Here is a 19874-nt window from a genome sequence, read left to right as displayed (position 1 = left end):
ATTTTTCAGCTATTTCTGACCCCTCTCCCTCTGTGCTGAGTCCCAGTCTCTCCCGTTGCTCTTCCCGCTATTCCAGATGGACCTGCTTCCGTATCAGGCTGCTAATGAGGCGGCGCTCTTCATTCTGTGGCTCTTTGAATGGAGGGCCAACCATTTAACCCTGCCCAGCTGCCCTCATGACCCCCATGTATTTTTAGGCTTCACCTCATTTCATGCTGAATAAACACCTATGTCTGGACACCCTCGAGGGCCACGCCACATGGCTTCCTAGTGGACTGAGCTGATGATGCAAGCTGACAAAATCTGGTAAATACTACCTTTAGACTTCTTGGATAAGAACACTTTTCCACAAGGGAAAAAGGTGCAACATCTAGAGTTTTGCTTTCTTCCTTTTCTTGCATTTCTAGCTTGCTAAAGGCAGCACTTTAAAAATGTACCATCACTAAATCATCATTTTAAAAAGAGATCATTGTCAACATGTCTGGCAGCTTCTGCGTAGTCAGTTTTACTCCATGGAGGGAGAGTAGGTGTGAAATCTGTTGCATTACAAAACGGCAACAGCTTTGATTTTTCAGTTAATGTTTGTTTGAGTCCCACTGTTATAATCCTATCAGTTTGACCTAATTTAACCTAAAGTTGCATTGATCAGTTTCAACGTTTTCTGTCCTCTGCAAAGGCTAACGTTATCCTCACACACAAAAAGAAGCACTGGTTGGTCTCAATGCTTAAAAGATTAGTACGCTGATTTAATCTTGTGGAGCTGTAACACTGATGTAACACTGTAACACTGCTGATGTTACTTCTTCCTCTTTTACGTACATTAACTCAGTCAGTTTGATCAGACTTTTAGGCGTGTAATGCTAGTAGCGGCTAACATAGCCTCAGGCCTCTTTGCCTTTAGCAGAGATAAGGAGCAGGCTACGATGATCTGGAAAGCCCTCTTCTGTCTAATTCCACACCCTTAGATCTTTTCCATTTTAAAACTTGTCTTCAGACCCTCAAATGCTAAGTGACATTGCTTGAGGATATAGCAGACTTCACGGAACTCCCTCTGGATCCACCAAAGACTTTATACAACTTTTTGCTTTCATAAGAAGTGCAAAACATACTCTGTGCGTAAAATTGGTAGAGTATCCCTTAAAATAAGCTAGATTTAAACAGGAGCTGTTATGCTACTGTACTTTCTGTCATATATTACATATATTACTATCACTGTTGCTCATATTAAACAGTTTTAAGGTTTCTGATATTGAGGTTAGAAATGAATAGAATGCCTTTAGTGTCACTATAGAGATTTACAGTTTGGGTTATTGCATGCAAAATTAAGTATTGCACAGTGGTGGTTTATAGTGGGAAGTCCTTGGAATGAGGGGTGGAACTGTGTTACGAGTGCATGTGTGAGTTCAGGCTGTTTTTTTTTTTTTTTTTTTTTTTTTTCCATTTGATTCACCTTTTATTGTTTATTTTATTTTCACTTACTGAATACGGGACAGACTTGACTGGGGGAAAGAAGGGGAGAAAGAAAGAGGGAAAGAGAAACAGCTGAGAAGAGGGACGGGGGAGAAGAGCAAAAGACAAAAACCAACAGAACGGGCAGAGAAAAAAATGCATATATCAATCACCTGGATCACCTGCTGAGAAAGAAAAAAGAAAGCAAGCAGAAGAGAACAAGAGTAATAGAATAAACAACATCACAATGATATATGGGAATATGACAGTAAATACTAAATGTTAAACATTATTGTGCAGCACATAAGATCAACAGAACACAGTGTGCTTTGAGGTAGGAGCCAAAAAGGGTGTAGTTTGTGGGTGTGATCACCCGTGTGTACACCTGTGAGCATGGACGCGCTTGTTTTTTGTTTTTTTAAAAGGTTCCTTCATGTAATAATCTGCTAGAGGGTGTGGGGGGGCCACAGCCCCGTCCTCCAGGGCGTGAAGCAGGTGTGGAGGAGATCAAAACTCCAGACATCCAGAGGCCCCCAGAACACAAGAGACCAAGGAAGACCAACAGAGGGGCAGCTGCGCCACTGTCCCGGAAAGAGCTGAGGAGAGTCCCAGATGAGGGCTCACTCAGCAGCCGCGGAGCAGAAGCCAGGGGGAGTTGCAGTGACGCGCCCGTGAGCTCCGCCGGCAGCCAGCCGTGCCTGAGTGACCGAGCCCCAGGCCGAGAGGCCGGGGGCACCCCACCTCCGAAGTGGCCCGAGCGAGCCCCAGGCTCCAGGCCCCGATAAGCGGCCGCCAAGGAGTGAGCCGGTGTGTACCTGGACGCCCACCCCCAGACACAAAGAACCACCAACGCATCGACACCTGAGGGGGTCCGCCACTGGCAGGGGAAGTGGTGGTAGGGGGAGATAGGCCTCCAAACCTTGGAGGGCCTGAGGTGTCCCCAGAGAGGTGGCGCCTGACACCCAACCTGACATATAGACACAGACATACAGGCACACACAGATACAAACATCCATTCCCACCCTCATGCTCTCATATGCACTTACTCCACACTCAACCAACGTGGAGACATACATAAAGAGACGTTGTACACACGATCACACTCCCCAAGCATACTCTACAAACCGGGTCTAGGTGCCCCCGCCCCTGGAGGGGGGAACAGCACCCAGACCCAGGTGGTGTTTCCCTTTTCCCTGCGGTGGGGGGAGGCAGACCGCCCCGACTCCGCAGCAGCAGGGAGGCCCCACACTCCAGACCGCAGTCGGACGGCCAACTCCTCCTCCTAGTCCTAGCCCCCCTGCTCCAGCAGGTCGCAGAGAACGGGGGTGAGAGAAGACTCCGAACCTCCCTCCACCCGCTCATTGTAATGTTGATGCATGTGTGTTCTAAGGTGCATTTAAAACCCAGGAGGGCTTGGAGCTACCTGCCAGAGAGCAGCAGGTAAGCGCATGGTCCCTCCTGCTAGCCCTCAATGTCTACGTGTATTTAAAATTGAGAGGTGGGCAACGATGCCAGGGGTGGGGTGTACACCCTGATGGTACTTTGGACTCCGTGTATCATGCCCACCCCCAAGATCCTATATGTATGTGTAATGAGAGTGTGAGTAATGTGAATGTCTAAGTTGTGGGATAAAATTGAGGCAGAGGCAGCCAGAAGGGGACAGAGGGGGGGGGGGGGGGTAGCCTCCTCTGCACCCTGGTGACATACCCCTACTCCAAGGCCCTGCATGTGTGGGTGGTTGTGGTGGAGCGGGAAGAGGGAGGCAGCTGGAGATGGGGAGGGAAGGAAGGGAGGGGCAGGTGACCCCTCCCTGGGGCCAGCTCCCCCGCTGACCCCAGTAGGCACCCCCATACTCCGCGACCCGCCAGGGAAAGGGGGCCCAGGCCCATCCAGACCGGGCCCAGTGCAGCAGCGCCGCCCGGCCCCACAGAGCCCGGGACAGTCCACCCAACCCCACCACAGAGAAAACTGCACCCACCCCACCATCCACTCATCTTCCAGACTACATAAGACAATAAACACCCAGGCTGAGATCTTCCTCCACCTCTCCTGTATCTCCCCCTCCTGCAGAGGCAGCTCCTGAGGAGAGGAAAGCTCCTGCAAGATGTGACAATCTCCCCCACCAGTTGAAGAGCCCCCCAGGTGGCTCGACGCACCGGCGGCACCCTGCTCCAGGGCTGGGCCCCCATGCACCCACCCGCCCACAACCCCGGCAACACACCAACCAGGACCCAAGCCCCCGAGGCCCGGTCCGGGTCCCAGCCCAGAGACGGAGCGCCCCCAGAACCTCACGCCCATCCCGGACCCACCCAGGGGCAGCCAGGCTACCAGGTCAGTAACCCACGTCCGTCAGCACAGACCCTCCCCTAGCCCCGCTGCACGCAGCCGCGAGGAAACAGTCACCGGAGAGCCAACAGAGCCCCTAACCGGACATGACCGCTACCCCGGGTTGAGCCCCCCAAGGAAGATGCCTCCGGGGAACCCCCCGACGCCCTAAGCCTGTCCCTACCCCCACACCAATCACAACAGTGAAGGCGGGACCAAACTATGACCCCCCACCCCCACTAGGTGATGGAGCTGATCAGTTCAGGCTGGTTATGACTTTTGGGAAGAAACTGTTCTTGAGTCTTTGTGCTGATGCACCCGTAGCTGTTCCCTGAGGGAAGCAGGTTGAAGCAGGTGGAACAGGTTAAAATTAGTTCTCAGCGTGGGAACTGACCCCGGTAATGTTTGTTTCTCTGCTGAGGCAGTGGGAGGAATAGATGTCCATCAGGGAGGGCAGCCGATGATCTTCTGTGCTGCGCTGACTGCTCTCTGAAGCCTCACTCTATTCGCCTTAGTGTATCTGCCGTACCATACTGTGATGCAGTATGTCAGCAGGTTCTCTATGGATGAGCGGTAGACGGTCAGCAGCAAGTTGGAGTCCAGCTTGTACTTCCTGAGAACCCTCAGGAAGTGCCGTTGGGCCTTTTTGATGACCGCTGTGATGTTGTCTGTCCAGGAGATGTCAGCAGAGATGAGGAGCCTGAAGGTGTGGACCCTCTTGACACACTCCCCGTTGATGTATAGGGGGGCTAAGTCAGTGCTGTGCCTCCTGAAGCCGACAGTGACCTCTTTGGTTTTCTTGGTGTTCAGTGGCAGGTTGTTCTCTGAACACCATGCTGCCAACTTCAGGACTTCCTCCCTGTAGGCTGCCTCGTCTCCCTTTGAGATGAGTCCGACTACCATGGTGTCATCAGCAAACTTCATGATGAGGTCGATGATGTGGGCTTGAACTGCAGTAGTGGCTATAGAGACAATACATAAGGGGGGTTAAGCACACAGGCCTGTGGGGAGCCAGTGCTCAGCGTGTGAGTGGAGGAGACATGAGGTCTGAGTCTCACAGTCGGGAGCCAGTTTGTAAAAAAGTCTTTTACCCAGGCACATGTGAGAAGGGGGAGGCCAAGAGTGACCAGTTGGATGATTATATTGAAGACTGAGCTGTAGTCCACAAAGAGCATCTGCACATAGCTTTGCCACTGGTCTGGGTGGCTCAGCACAGAGTGGAGGGCTATGGCGATGGTGTCTTCTGTGGATCTGTTTGCATGATATGCAAACTGTTTAGTGTTTGCACAAGTAATACCTCTGAGTCTAAAGCTTGGGCTACAGACTGCTCTAAATGCTCCATTACTGAAAATTTTCTTCTTCTTGTTTGGGCTCTATATGATGTCTTTGAGAGCAGAAATCCAAAATCTCTGTGATCATCTGAGGCACACAGCTTCAGCTGTGAATGCAGAAGCTCCACCTACCTGCTGTTCACATCTTTTGTTAGTAAGAGGCTGTCAGAGATATAAAGCAGCTTGTTTCAGACGCTGCACTGTGCACTGATGGGCTACACCAGGGCCCAATGAATAAATATCAAATGGTACCACTTTACAATAAGTCTCTCCTTATAGATGCTAATAAATAGTTTATAGCTATATTATTAATTAATCTGTAAATGCTTTATAAACCATTATTAATGGTTTATTATGCATTAGTTAAGGGTGAGAAAAAGAAAAAAAACTGACCGGTTTCTTGCCAAATAGTGAGCCAAATGTGTTCACCTATATATTTCATCTAGAGTTGCTATATTAAACATTTCAGACTAAGTTACTATCCTGTAAGCACAATCAGCATTTGTAAACATATTTTTTATCATATAAAATTGTACTTCATAAATGCATTATAAATATCCACAACTATCAATCGGAGCTTTGTTGTAAAGTGTAAAGCATAAAACCATTTATTAATGAATAATAAATATTTATAAATGCCACATGGGAGACTTATTGTAAAGTGTAAAGCATAAAACCATTTATTAATGACAAATAAACATTTATAAATGCCAAATGGGAGCCTTATTGTAAAGTGTAAAGCATGACACCATTTATTTATGACTACTAAACATTTATAAATGACAAAAGAGAGTTTTGTTGTAAAGTTTAAAACATGTCAACATTTATTTATGATCAACAAACATTTCTAAGTATTACTGGGCATTACTATAAAAAGTATAAAGCACCAACAGTTATTTAGCATTGCTAAACGTATATACAAGCCCTTTAAAGATAGCTAAAACTATATTAAGGAAACAAATCCCATCCCTAAATTCACCACTGGCATAAAACAAAGGAAAATTATAATAATTATAATATAATAAATTATTATACCTTAACTGAAACTGCACAGCTGTATTATTTACTCTACACACATTTATACAAATCAAAACATTAAAAAAAACCCAATAAAATAAACTAACAGGTAAATCTCTTAGTTGTGTGGAAACTCAACACATATGTGAACAGATCTTTGAAAAATGATTGGTTTTGCAGATCTTTTCTTCAGTTCAATATGCTCAAAAAACAAAACCACTTAGAACAAATTAGGGTTTCAGACAGATTTCCCTCTTCGAATTGGAAGCAAAGTACCAGCGGCCTTCATACTTTCTATTTTGTTTTTTACTTCATCACTGCCTTGAATTGCAGCCTCACATCGCTTAGCAAAAGCTAGTACCGTCTCTCCACTAGGCCTGTTGGACAGTAGCTCCTGGTAGACATTGGGGACCGCAATAGCAAGCTCCCCAACTGATGAAGTGGACACAACAGTGTTCCTGTCGAGCCCATGCTTCTGAAAAGCTTTGGTCATGGTCTTCGTCTTTGGAAATGTCTTGAGGAGGGATTTGTATCGCTGCACAATGTCATTTGGCGTTTGAACTAAAAATGAAAACAAAGCAAATAATTAGAAAAGCAAATGCTCAAAGCATACTAATCTATATATATATATATATATATATATATATATATATATATATATATATATATATATATATATATATATATATATATATATATATATATACACACACAGACAGATAGATAGATATGTATATATGACGTAGTGAACACAGAGTAATTTTTAGAACAAATTAAAATCATAATACTATCTTTTATGTCACATTTATAGTATCCTCTTCTGTAAAATCTTCTCTTCCAAAATCTTTTGCTCACCACGCTGCCGGAGCTTCTTCTGCTCCTTCTTGGGTTTCTTGGCTCTTGAATGCTTTTTGTTGTATTTGTGCTTTCGCTTCTTTGGGGATGAAGATGAGGATGACCACACAGACGATACAGATGAAGATGCGAAAGATGAATCTGAGTTTTCAGAAGCCTTCGAGGAAAATGGATCATTGAATGGTTCGTCTTTAGGTTGCTCTGCAGGATGTAAACAACAAAATGGCTGGTTTTAGAAACAAGTCCCCTGTTTTTCAATTACACAATTGATGATTTAGTAAGCTTATGTGCTTAAAGAGAATGAGGATTTTGTTATAGAAAATCATCATGTGAATAAGGTGTACATATATACGCATATATATACATATATATATACACACATATATATTAGGGGTGCAACGATACACAAAATTCACGGTTCGGTTCGATCCTTTGGTGTCACGGTTCGATATTTTTTCGATACAAAAAAAATGTTCATGCCTTTTTAATTTGTCATTTATTAAAATTATAAATATATATTTTAACTCAAAAGTACAGTTTTTAAATTTAACCCTAACCCTTGTGCGTGTTTTTTATTTTGACAGCGAATGCGCACCTGTGGACCACTTATGTGCAGCCCTGGTTATTTAGCTCGTCATATTGCAGCCACAGAAATTCTTTTGTCCATGAAACCATAAAGCTGCACTTTCTTTTTGCCTTATAGTCTCATTTGTCATAACTTCTCCGTTTTGTGGTAAGCTTTTCTTTGGCTGTCACTTCTTCACCCTGACCTGTCTTATTTGGCTCAGCAGAACTAAAATATATATTCTGCTGCTTTTACACAGGCACTCACATAAGCTCAGCGATTCTCTGCGCGATCAACCTCTCACATGTTTAAGCTGCGGGAGATTTCACTTGTCATGTTTGCATATAAGCTAACGATTAATAAGACGATGTCAGAGGAATTGGTGCACAAATTATCATCACTCACAGATCAGTGCTGTCGCTCTCTATACACAGTTCGCACGATTGCAAAGTGAAAGCAAAAAAACAAGCACAAATTCAAACGCGATTTCAATATGTCACATATTGACAGTGGCTCACCGATGCCAATGACATAATTACCCAGCTACATTTCTGAAAGAATGCAAAAGCATTGACATATATTTTTCCTTCCTACAATAGCCCAACGGGCAGGGAAGAGATAGATTTTGGTAGCCCGACTGAAAAAATCGCTAGCTCCGGGACGTCGGGCTAGCGATATTGCAAGCCCTGTATCTGATTGAGGAGTCACTCATCTTTGGAAAAGAGAGTTTATTACAGAGAAATGTCTCTTTCCAAAATAAAAGCTATACTATCCGCTTCTTCTGGGCTATATTCTCAGCAGCATAAGGAGAATCATGTGCTAACAGCTGTCTAAATGACTCGGCTAAAGTTAGTAGCATGCTTGTTGTTTTGGTCTTTGCACTAGGATGATGTCAGCGTAAATGTGCAGTCATATTCGTTGTGTTCCCACTAGTGCTTTCAGGTTAATCTCGTTGAAATGACCTTAACGCCACAACACGGCAAATCTCCGTTAACAAGCTACCGCCGATCGCCCCGTGCATGGGGCTAGACGGCCAACACGTTAACGAGCTAACTGCGCTAACACACTAGTTCCCACCCATGTAATTGAGCATTGCATGGCACATCCAACATACTGTTTTACTTTAGTCCATGACTCGCTTACCTTCAGGGTCATACGTCACATGAAAACCAAAATAATTCCAAACGCCAGATCTGAATGAGGGTGCGGGAGGTGCCCTGCGCTCTTCCTTCTGACTATGCTGTCTGTGTGGAGCGCTCAGTGGATCTGCGCTCGACAGTGCAGCCTAGGCGGAGTAGTCGAACGCAGATTCACTGAGCGCTCAACACAGACAGCATCGTCAGAAGGAAAGTTGATAAAATAAATTACAAATGTTGTATTGTTCGATACATATGCGTACCGAACCGAAAGCACTGTATCGAACGGTTCAATATCGATACGAATATCGTTGCACCCCTAATATATATATATACATACATACATATATATATAAAACCTATATTAATTCTGATTGTAAGGCTGTTACATTACTAGTTCAAGTTGGAGTTATGATCTTATGAACTATGAAATTGAATCAATCAAGTTAGACCTGGCTGAACTGAATTTGGAACCAGATCTCTTTAGGAATGAACTAGCACAACACTTAAAGTTAACTGACTAAAATCTTTTAATCAACACAATGACAATAAGGGAACTTCACTGGGATTGATAAATTATCTAATGTTTATTTGAAGACTGTAAAATAAAAACAATGTTCATGGAACAAGTCTAGTTTCATACTTGTAAGGGATGATAGCTGACTTCGGAGAAAATCTCTCTCTCCTTCCAGTTCTTCAATTCTCTTCTTTTGCCACTCCAGTTTCTCCTTAAGAAAAGTCAGTTTCTCTCGCTCCTTGTTAAGAAGGGCAGTTGCAGTAGGGGCAGGATTAGAAGAAGAATCTAAAGAACAAACAATTATTAAATTACAATACTAAAATAATTTATAATTTAAACTTGGGAAACTCAAATAAAATATTGATTAAAAACGGTTACAACTGGAATTTATAAAAAGCCACTTTGTAAAAATTATGTTATATACACCTGTGGTGGTTCAGGCATTTCTAAAACAAGGCAAATAATTCTTATGTGTACTGCCTTACCAGGGTGTTTAATATAAATTTAATGATGCACATAAACAAAACTAAAAATATACAACTAAGTGATATAAATCGTTTGGAATAACCAATAGTAATAGAGCTATTCACATGTTATGTGATGTTAGTTAGCCACTGTAGCTAGCAGCCAAATGGCTCGGTAGCTAGCTAGCTAGCATTATACTCACCTTCATGTCTAACTGCTGACGTCGTTGGCTTAGTGCAATCTAGATCATCCAGTCTCTGCTTTTTGTATCTCTTCGAACGTGTGCTAACTGTGTAAGTCGCAGACGCACACAAATTTTTATCTTCTGCTCCATCCATGGCGCAGCAACTTGAACGAGCGCCTTCAGTGTGTCTGTTCGTGCCCCTTTGGCTTGACCTTCCAGAGCGCTCCACTGCCTGTCGCGCTCTGAGAGGAGGGGCTTTCCTTAATAAAGTTAACTGTGATTGGATGGTTGTATAAGCTCCTCTGCGTTTAAAATAAATTTGATTTCCCTCCCTTTGGCGGCAGAACATATTTCTTTAGCATGAATCCAGCGGGTTAGATCTACATAACAAAGTCGGAGATACATTATAACAGGTGAGACAATCCTCTTTTTTGCTTGGGACTATTTTTGATTATAGGGCTTGTTTTATATAGCATGTGAAGTTCTTTAACTCTGAACCGATTTGCACTAGACTCCCATAGAGTATTTTACGGTGTTTCGAGGTGATAATAAAATAAATTACTCATTTTTTCCCACCAGAATGTCTCTGGGAATGAGATTGCGCGCCAAAATAGAAGGAAAACAAACTAAATATAAGGCACTAAGGCTCATTAAATGGCTGCAGAAGAAACACCTGCTAAAAAAGAAGCTTAGATGTCCTGTTTGTCACCATAAGATGAAAATGATTTCCGTGGTGAAGAAAGACCAATATATGTGGTATGTATAATGCATGATAATGTAGTGCATGTAGTAAATATAACAAAATATTTCGGTTATCAATGCAAGAGGGAGCATTAACCTCTTTTCATTATTATTTTCTTCATACTTAATTTTGTGATTATCTTTTCAATTAATGCTCTTGTTTAAGGGTCCATTTCTTTACTTAACTCATTGATATGTTCTCAGGTGCTGCAAAAGAGCAAGTCATAGGAAAGTTTCCAGAACAATTAGAACTAGCTCCCTCTTTGAGAAATCAAAAACATCTCTTTTCAGTTGGATGAAGTTCATTTACAGGTATATGTAGATGTAGACATTAATAGCAATGCACCTTTCATAATTGAACACCAATACGAGACTTGTGAAATAAAATTAGGGCCTCAGTAAGTAATAATTGCCTCAATTTCTATCACAGATTTTCACAAGGGCTCAGGCTCAGACAAATAGATATGATCGATGATGAAGTGGCTGGCAGCTCCAGAACACTAAGTAGCATGGCAAGACACATTCGACATGTTTGTATACGTGCAATTAAAAGACACAGAATAAACAATGGACACCGTCTTGGTGGTGACAGAGAATTTGTGGTTATAGATGAAAGCTGTCTCCGTCATCAGCGAAAGGTTGGTAAACTCTCAGACAGGTTTGTTAGAATCAATGCAGATCTGAATGTGTCCTCTAAACATGGAAACCTTTACCATAAGTAAAAAAAATTAGTAGAAGCAACCATCTTTTTGAATGTTTCTTTGTAGATATTTAATTTTATTCTTTTTAATTTTAATTCTGTTTAATTTTATTCTTTTTGTTTTCAGTATGCACGTGGACGCTTTGGAAATGCATGGAAAAGGAAGAAATGGGTATTTGGAATGATGGGAATTAAAGACAAAAGGCGAAGGCTCGTGTTAAAACTTGTTGAAAAACGATCAAGGCGCCACCTTGTTCCTCTGATCAGACAGCATGTTAAGTTGGGTAGTGCCATTATCAGTGATGAGTGGAGAGCCTACAAGAATGTTTTGACAAACATAGGGTACAGACATTACACTGTAAATCACAGCAGGTGGTTTGTAGATCCTCAATCTGGCAGTCATACACAGCATATCGAAAGGGCTTGGATGACCATCAAAGGACATGTCCGTAGACTAAGAGGAAATCGCACTGAGAAGTTGCTGGAGGAACACCTGATGGTTCTTGAGTGGTCATCTTGGCTTGGTTCGCGACACCCTGATGGACCACTGGGACGCTTATTTAAGGACATACAAAAAATATTTCCAGTTTGAACCAGTCTGGCATGAACTTTTGGAGTGGGTGACTGTTTGGTGTTTTAAAAAACACATTTAATGTTACATGTGTTACTCTTACAATACATTTTTGACAGTAGTTAAATGTTATTTCAAGCACTGATTGTAATTTAGGTCTAAGTGTTATAAATGGTGACATTATACATTTAAGACTCACTTTTGGCAATTAAATGTTTATTAGTGATTAATAAATGTTGTTATGCTTTACACTTTACAATAAGGCTCCCATGTGGCATTTATAAATGTTTATTAGTGATTAATAAATGTTGTTATGCTTTACACTTTACAATAAGGCTCCCATGTGGCATTTATAAATGTTTATTAGTGATTAATAAATGGTTTTATGCTTTACACTTTACAACAAGGCTCCCATGTGGCATTTATAAATGTTTATCATTAATAAATGGTTTTATGCTTTACACTTTACAATAAGTCTCCCATGTGGCATTTATAAATATTTATTATTCATTAATAAATGGTGTTATGCTTTACACTTTACAATAAGTCTCCCATGTGGCATTTATAAATATTTATTATTCATTAATAAATGGTTTTATGCTTTACACTTTACAACAAAGCTCCGATTGATAGTTGTGGATATTTATAATGCATTTATGAAGTACAATTTTATATGATAAAAAATATGTTTACAAATGCTGATTGTGCTTACAGGATAGTAACTTAGTCTGAAATGTTTAATATAGCAACTCTAGATGAAATATATAGGTGAACACATTTGGCTCACTATTTGGCAAGAAACCGGTCAGTTTTTTTTCTTTTTCTCACCCTTAACTAATGCATAATAAACCATTAATAATGGTTTATAAAGCATTTACAGATTAATTAATAATATAGCTATAAACTATTTATTAGCCTCTATAAGGGGAGACTTATTGTAAAGTGGTACCGCTGGCATCATCAGCAATGTGCATGTAAGAAGAGTATACAAATGGCTTTTATGAAAGATGCCTGTGATTCAAAGACCATCTGTGTTTCCAGAGTTCCTGCTCGCTTCCCTCAAACTTCAGATTCAACAATAAATTTGATCTGTTCATGCTTCAAATTTAGTATGGAAAAATATCAAAACAAAATGAATAACTAAATAAATAAAAGTGCAAAAACATTTTTTTTTATAATTGGTTAATGAGATTTAAGAGCGGTATCAATCTTCCCGTATAAGTCATCTGTCAACCTATGTCCTAAACTTCCAAAGTATTTTTCCACAGTAGACAGAGGAAACTAGATAATTGAACATTAGTTCAAGTAGACATGTGATGTGATCTTTTTTCATAAGCACTCATTGTGTCAATCTCCTTGATTGCTGCCTGTTTAATGGAGTAAAACAGAAGATGGATGTTATCACTGGGTGAATCCCAAGGCATCTTTAATTGTCAGTCTGGCACAAAATGAGTCCCCGTCCTAATTTATTTGGCTTAATTTATCAACACACTGCCTTTCCATTCACATGGGAGCTGTTTCAGCCACTGAATCAGTTTTAGCCTCCTCACTACTTCTAATGCAAGACCTCTCTACATGCGCCGCTTCCTACATTCAGTGCTGATCACAAAGTAAACCATTATATTATCCATCGACTTCAAAAACGCAGATCTGAGGCACGATGACAAGGTGCAATCAAAGAGGAAGACCGACAAGGATCAGATAGCCACCCCCAATCAGTCTCATACTCAAAATTGACTTCATCTTTTTTACCTCGTCCTTATATCTCATTTTCTTCCTCATCAGAGTCTCCATCTCGTCTCATTGCTTCCGATTAGCACGGCGGCCAGAGCAGATGAAATTTTGTGTAATGGTCAACTGTAATGGTAACTTTGAGGGATTGCTGAATCTCTGACTTTTCAAGAGGTCGCAGTGAACATTTTCTAATCACAGTGTTTATCTTTCCAGCCCGCCCCATAAAAACAGTCTAGGTGAGATTAACAAAGTAAATGATATGTTCTGAATGACTAAATGTTTGGTCTGACATTGCTGCCTTTTTAAAGTCAGCAAAGCGTTCAGTGGCTCAACACACCACAAGATCGTAAAACAGGAATAACCATTTACACTTTGCACGTAACCAGAGGTGATAATGAACACTCTGAGCAAGCTAATAATACCGGTCCTGTCCATCTGCTTTGGAATAATGCTAAAAGGAGACAAGTGTATGAAAGGAACCGAATCTAAAGTGGCTTTTATTTGAGTAAGCATGACCATTTGCATTAGGGTGTTAAAACCTTAAAATACAAGTAAATAAGGTTAAATGAATTTTAAATCCATTACAAGATGGTTAAAAACATCTAAAATTTCCAGTTATGTTTGATAGTAAAGGTTACAATTAATTTTTTTTCTGATGTTGGCAAAATTTTGGACGTCAAATTGTGAAACCAGATGTTCAAACAGATTTATTAAAAGAAATTGGTGAACTTTCCATCCATATATATGGAAACTATTTATATTTATTTCTAAATATAAAAGATATCTATTATTACCTGAGGTTTTTAATAAACATTTACAAAGAGGTGTTTTCCCTGAAGATATTAAATAAACAAAGGTCATTCCCACATTAAAAAAGAGACAAACGACACCTATCCTCTGGGAGGAAGGATGTCGGCTGTATTACATGGTAACTTCAATTAAAGTATCGAGCATTTCATATAGTTTATGGATAGCTTATACTTCTTATCCTAGGTCATTGTTTGACAAGGGTTCCCAGCTTAGGAACTAAATGAATGATTCTGTAACAGACAGAATAATTTAAAGTGAGCCTTTTACTACAACTGGTACAGAATCTTCAGAATGTAAAAGTCCAGAGGCGAAGGAAAACAGAATTTAAAATATACAGGCACACAATAGATGCCCTGAGAAAAGATAAAGTGATATAGGGGCTATAAACACACATACTGTCAGGGCTCTGTGTGCAGGCGGATGGAGAGGAGGATCCAAATGCGAGACTCTGAGACTGAATTGAAACTGAGAACCTTAGCTTTATTGCTGGTGATAAACGAAAACGTGAACTGAACAATGACACTGAGAATTGAACACACAGGCATAATTCTGAGGGTACGACGCGACACTGAGCACAGGAAAACACAGGGCTAATATACACAGGGTGGTAATCAGGGAATGGGCAACAGGAGGGAGACACAGCTGGGAGAGATCAGGGTTAACGAGACGGGGGGGGGAACCAAGCTGCACACACTAACATAAGACAAAGACTTTCACAATAAAACAGGAAACATGAATTACTAAACAAGCACGCAGACTTGACACTGAGAGACAGACAGACAGAATGACACATGGAACCTGAACTAAAATAAACGTGAGATATAACCGAGAACAAATCCTTAAGCACGGATAAACAGAAACAAGAAACTAATAATAATCATCATCATCACTACGAGAATAAGAAAACAATCCATGAAGCAGAATTAAACCGAAATATAATAAACTCAAAATACTGGGTCCAACAGACCCAGAACCGTGACACATACAGAGGGCTAAGCAAGGAATGAGACATAGCTGGGGAGGCACAGATGAAACTAATTAGGATAACAACACAGGGGGAGTAACACTAAACGCAAAGCACGGGAGACAACTAACAAGCAAACTAAAATAGGAAACAAGTAAACAGAGAAACTCAGACACAACTGAAACCTTAATACGAGGAAACGACAGAGGGAGACACAAAAGGAAAACTTATATACTGAACTCTAACTCTGAAACTGAAACTAAACTCTTATATTAACAGTACATGCAACTAGGAATACTAAAGGTGCTAATATCAACATATTAATAATCAAACTGGAAGTCACACTGACTTTCTGCCAGCTCAGACTAAAAAGTCACTTGGATGAGTGACTTTAAAACGGTAACATCCAGATCAACAGCTCCTCAGTCACTACTCAATACACAGATTGTAGGCTTTGTTTACTGCTAATGCTACCTGTGCTTATTGTATTATACATGATGGCTGAAGAAACACAAAGAAGAAACACAATGATACACTGATCCACACACCCCCTCACCATGCTTGCCAGTTGGTTTGAGGCTCTTCTGAAAAACTGTTGTTAGTCTGTGCCAAACATGTCACTGTGGCCAAACAACTCTAACCTTTATTCATCTGTCCAGAGCACATTGTTCCAGATGGCCAGTTCTTTGCCTGTATGTTTGCTGAAAAACTGCAATGTACTGCTCTAATGTTCTTTTTGCTTAGCAAAGGCTTTTCCCTGCCAAGAATCTCAGGCAGGTCAAATCTGTTCGTACAAAGGAAACGACTTCTGCTACATCTACGTTGTGATCGAAATGACTCTTTATCATCTTAGTAATTTAAGTAAAGTGACCCATTAACATCACTATTTAATGGTGAAGCAGGTCCAATACTTTTTTCGATCCATTATATTCATTTCCTGATAACATCAGTACATTTAGATTAAACTGGGGTTATAAAAAGTGACTGAAAGGAATAAAAAATAAGCAATAAGAGTAACTATAGCACATGGTTATGAAAAAAGTAGCAGAAAGTAATTATAAAAAGTTTTGAATCAAAGCAGCCAAAAATATCCCGACTAGATACAAATCTCATTCAGGTTTTTAAGAAAGCCACAATCTTTTGACCACAGCGCTCTGAGTGCTTTGTTGTCAGCAAAATATGCAGTAATATCCAATTTTTTCATTTGATTCGGTGTTGAAATAGATGCAGTGAAGTGCTAAAGTAATGTGTTACACTAATTAATCATGCTTTTCCAAAATCAGCATGAGAGAAAGTATAAATTATCCCATTTTTGACAGTGTTAATGTTCAAAGTTAAGGCCCAGCACAGTTACCATAGCAATATAACTAAAGGCATACAGTATAAGTATAGTAAATATTTTATGATGGATGCTTGATTTTGTTTTCAGTTTCTTGACAGAGTGGCTCAAACTCTGTTTTAAAACATAATGTCAGGTTATTTGATCTTGTTGAAAATACACAAGAAGATGCTGAGTTCAGTCTAATAAAAAAAATTAAATTAATGCTTATTCTCCGCATACTTGAGAGCTAATATTCAAGAAAAAGCATGAATAAACAAAGTCTGCTTACAATTAAAACCTAAGAGGAGGCAAGATTAGAATTCTCCATTTTTACAGCACTAATTCCATCAGCACGAGGCTTCTTCTTCTTCTTCTTCTTAAGAAAAGAAATGTGTTTTTTAAGTATATTTTAAAGTTAAAAGTATATTTATTGCTTCCAGTCTTTTGGTATTTTAAAACTTTTCTTGCAGATGTCCTAAATTAAAAGCTTGCTGATAAGTTTTTAGACTTTGAAAATGGTACAGGTAGAGGAAACATGTGAATTCATGAATGTGAGTAAGGGAAGCATACAGCTTCTCAACACTCAATGTAAAGATTCAGTAGCAGTATAGAATTTTTTCCTTTTCCTGTTCGTCTTTAACTTCTGAGTGAAAACAGTGAGAATATGGTCAAAAATTTTCCACTGGCGCTGGTTTCGGTTTTCTTGACTCCTATCCATCATTATAAGTGTCAACTATGCTTTGAACATTATATGGGCCCTTGACTGTGGGTCTGCAGGCTACGTGCGACAGCTAGAGGTAATTCACTTTGCTTCGTTTTGCTTGCTGTTAACAGCTCATGGGATGATAACGGAAGCGCAAAGAGCTTTAATCATATTCTCTGCCTTCAAGAGAGATATTGCTTTTTCTCACAGTTTATTGAGTGAATATGGGAGGGGAGTGTGTGTGTGCGTGTGCGTGTGTGTGTGTGTGACAGAGTAAAAAGGCCTGGCAGGGTGGAGGGATGTGTGTGTCTGTGGTTGGTAGGTGTCATGGGTGGCTGGGGGACATGTATCATCGATCTGCTACTCTGGGCTTCCTGTACACTGGATGGCATTAAAATGATCCATGGCCTCTTTCTCAGGCTAATACCAGTGATATTGAGATATCAAACCTCTGTTTTCTGTCCCTGGCAATGGGGGGCACACACCCACGCCAGCACAACACGCACACATACACACGACAAGAGTAGAGAGTTCTTCCTCGGGAGCTAAGGTGATAACCTAATAGGGACATTTGTTTTTGTCTCCTGCTCGCTCCCTGCCTCTTTGCCTCCTCTCTTCCTTTCAAGCTCCGAAAACAAAAGCTTTCGTCAAGGGGGCCCCGCCGCTGCCGCTGCCTATGTGGCGAATAAATAACAGCGGCACAACGGCAAAACAAGTGAAACACGCACCATCTGGCCCCTCCACCGGTGTCAGCCTCAGTCACAGAGATAGACTGGAGCGGTGGGGGGGGGATTGGTGATCAGAATGGCATCTCCTCCTCACCTCAAGAGGGATGTGACATGGATTCCAGAAGGGAATGTTCTGTTTTAGGCTTCTTTAAAATAACGCGAAAGCCCAGTTTCTTTTGTTAGCATGCAACAAAACATGCTTCATAAAGCAGAATTTAATGTGTAGTAGAGGGTTTATCTAAAGGTGCAGTGTGCATTATCTACCATATGTATAATCACTTCTGGCTACAAATCAAATGACTCATTATAAATCTGTCCACAAGCAGGATGTGGGCTGGATGCAAGCTGCCCACGTACAGTAGAATTTTGCACATCAAGCTGTTTGGAAGAATTAACTGTGTAGATTTTCTACATTTGGGGCAAAAAATAGCAACTGCTAGTGTGTGTGTGCGTGTGTGTGTGTGCATTTTGTTTTTTTAACGTTACATCTGTTTCTGCTCCGTCAAGTCAAGACATCTAGAAAAGGCAGCGGCTCGTTGGGCCCCCTGTGATTGTCCTTTAATTCATTTATCTCATATCAGCCAGATACTTTTTCATCACTTCCATGAATCCCGATCGATTGTTCGAGCATGTTCCATTACCAAGAATTACTCATCCATTGATGGGCGAGAAGGGATATTAATCAATGTAACCTTTGAAACTAACAACCTTGTTATTCTTTCAAAGCCAAACAAAATGAGAATTTGGCTGTGGTCGGTGCTCATTATTAAGACTGGAGGAGAGCAGGCATTATACATCGCTACTGATCATGTGTGAAGACAAGCATACACAGTCAATACCCTCAGCCGATGAAATATGGCCTTTTTTTATGACTGCATCCTGCAGAGAAAGGCAGTCTTTCTTTGCAGTATGTGCTGTGTGAGAGCTGCAGAGTCAGTGAGCCCCTTTATTAGATGTACACAGTTCTGGGAACATTTGATCAGAGCTTCAGAGGTACGCTTTCTTTCAGTTTGAGGTGCTGCTGCTTTTCCATGCATTCCAATTCCCAACTTTATTCTTTTTTGCCCCCCTCAACCTGAAAGTTGTATCTCATGTTTCTAAATGGACCGTATTCACTACACACTATAGGGTTTCTATTCAATGCAAGCTCTCACTTCCACTTCACTCACTTTCAGACAGCGATGCAAGTGACCAGGTGCTGGCCTCCAGTGTTGGGTGTACCGTGTTCCAAAGTAACATGTTACTTTAGTCACATTATGTGTTAGAGTTCAATACGACTTTTGAAAAGTTGCCATATGGATGTTTCATTGATTTTTATTGCGTGGAAAGACAAAAGCACGATGATATACTTGCATTATACTGCTAACACAAAGCTCTTTGGAAGCATCAGCAAAGACAGCAAGCTAACACAATGCTAGCAAACAACCCAGGGTGATGTTAAAGCTGAGTGTATCCTGACACAAGCCTTTACTTTCTCTGAGGTGGAGGTAAGTAACATAATGCATGAACGTATAATTTGTGATAGATTGCTTTTTTGAGTGATGACTGCAACACTACTGACCTCATTTTTAGGCCGTCAGTGTCTTGCATGGAAAACACTTCAACAAGTGAACTGGGGAGCAAGGGTTCAAACCACAGGGTGTGTGATCAGTGGACAGCCTGCTGCTTTACTGAGTGTTTACCCCCTTATTAATTTCTTCTTTTTTTTTTACATATTTTTCAAATGTAAATGTTTCAACAAGTATTAGTCAAAGATAA

General features: G+C 40.9%; 2 protein-coding genes across 2 annotated transcripts; one reads left to right on the top strand and one right to left on the bottom strand.

Annotated features, from left to right (window-relative positions):
* Positions 1 to 5970: 5970 nt before the first annotated feature.
* Positions 5971 to 10113, bottom strand: LOC147315541 (coiled-coil domain-containing protein 106-like). The gene is made up of 4 exons (XM_086258006.1): positions 9863 to 10113; positions 9322 to 9480; positions 6978 to 7178; positions 5971 to 6683 (listed from the first exon to the last, which is right to left on the bottom strand). Exons 1-4 carry the CDS (start codon positions 9996 to 9998, stop codon positions 6361 to 6363), a joined length of 819 nt encoding a protein of 272 aa, XP_086114132.1. The 5' UTR covers positions 9999 to 10113; the 3' UTR covers positions 5971 to 6360.
* A 351-nt stretch (positions 10114 to 10464) lies between these two features.
* On the top strand, positions 10465 to 11882 carry LOC147315540 (uncharacterized). The gene is made up of 4 exons (XM_086258005.1): positions 10465 to 10600; positions 10790 to 10897; positions 11016 to 11223; positions 11413 to 11882. The coding sequence occupies exons 1-4, from the start codon at positions 10560 to 10562 to the stop codon at positions 11875 to 11877; spliced, it is 822 nt and encodes a 273-aa protein (XP_086114131.1). The 5' UTR covers positions 10465 to 10559; the 3' UTR covers positions 11878 to 11882.
* The last annotated feature ends 7992 nt before the right edge of the window (positions 11883 to 19874 follow it).

This window comes from Aulonocara sp. 'chitande type north' Nkhata Bay, linkage group LG13, assembly GCF_057382095.1.
Source record: "Aulonocara sp. 'chitande type north' Nkhata Bay isolate Kocher_YH1m ecotype deep benthic linkage group LG13, A_spYH_male_GT1.1, whole genome shotgun sequence".
NCBI classification, from domain to species: domain Eukaryota; kingdom Metazoa; phylum Chordata; class Actinopteri; order Cichliformes; family Cichlidae; genus Aulonocara; species Aulonocara sp. 'chitande type north' Nkhata Bay.
The sequence above is the reverse complement of the archived record's forward strand: the minus strand, read 5'-3'. Positions and strand labels throughout refer to the sequence as shown.

Coding starts and splice junctions, on each gene's coding strand:
- LOC147315541 (XM_086258006.1), bottom strand. CDS start 9,998: ATGGATGGAGCAGAAGATAAAAATTTGTGTGCGTCTGCGACTTACACA. Junction 7,179..9,321: donor TCAGCTATCATCCCTTACAA/GTATGAAACTAG, acceptor TACATCCTGCAG/AGCAACCTAAAGACGAACCA. Junction 6,684..6,977: donor GAAGAAGCTCCGGCAGCGTG/GTGAGCAAAAGA, acceptor TTTCATTTTTAG/TTCAAACGCCAAATGACATT.
- LOC147315540 (XM_086258005.1), top strand. CDS start 10,560: ATGAAAATGATTTCCGTGGTGAAGAAAGACCAATATATGTG. Junction 10,898..11,015: donor TGGATGAAGTTCATTTACAG/GTATATGTAGAT, acceptor TTTCTATCACAG/ATTTTCACAAGGGCTCAGGC. Junction 11,224..11,412: donor GTCTCCGTCATCAGCGAAAG/GTTGGTAAACTC, acceptor TTTTGTTTTCAG/TATGCACGTGGACGCTTTGG.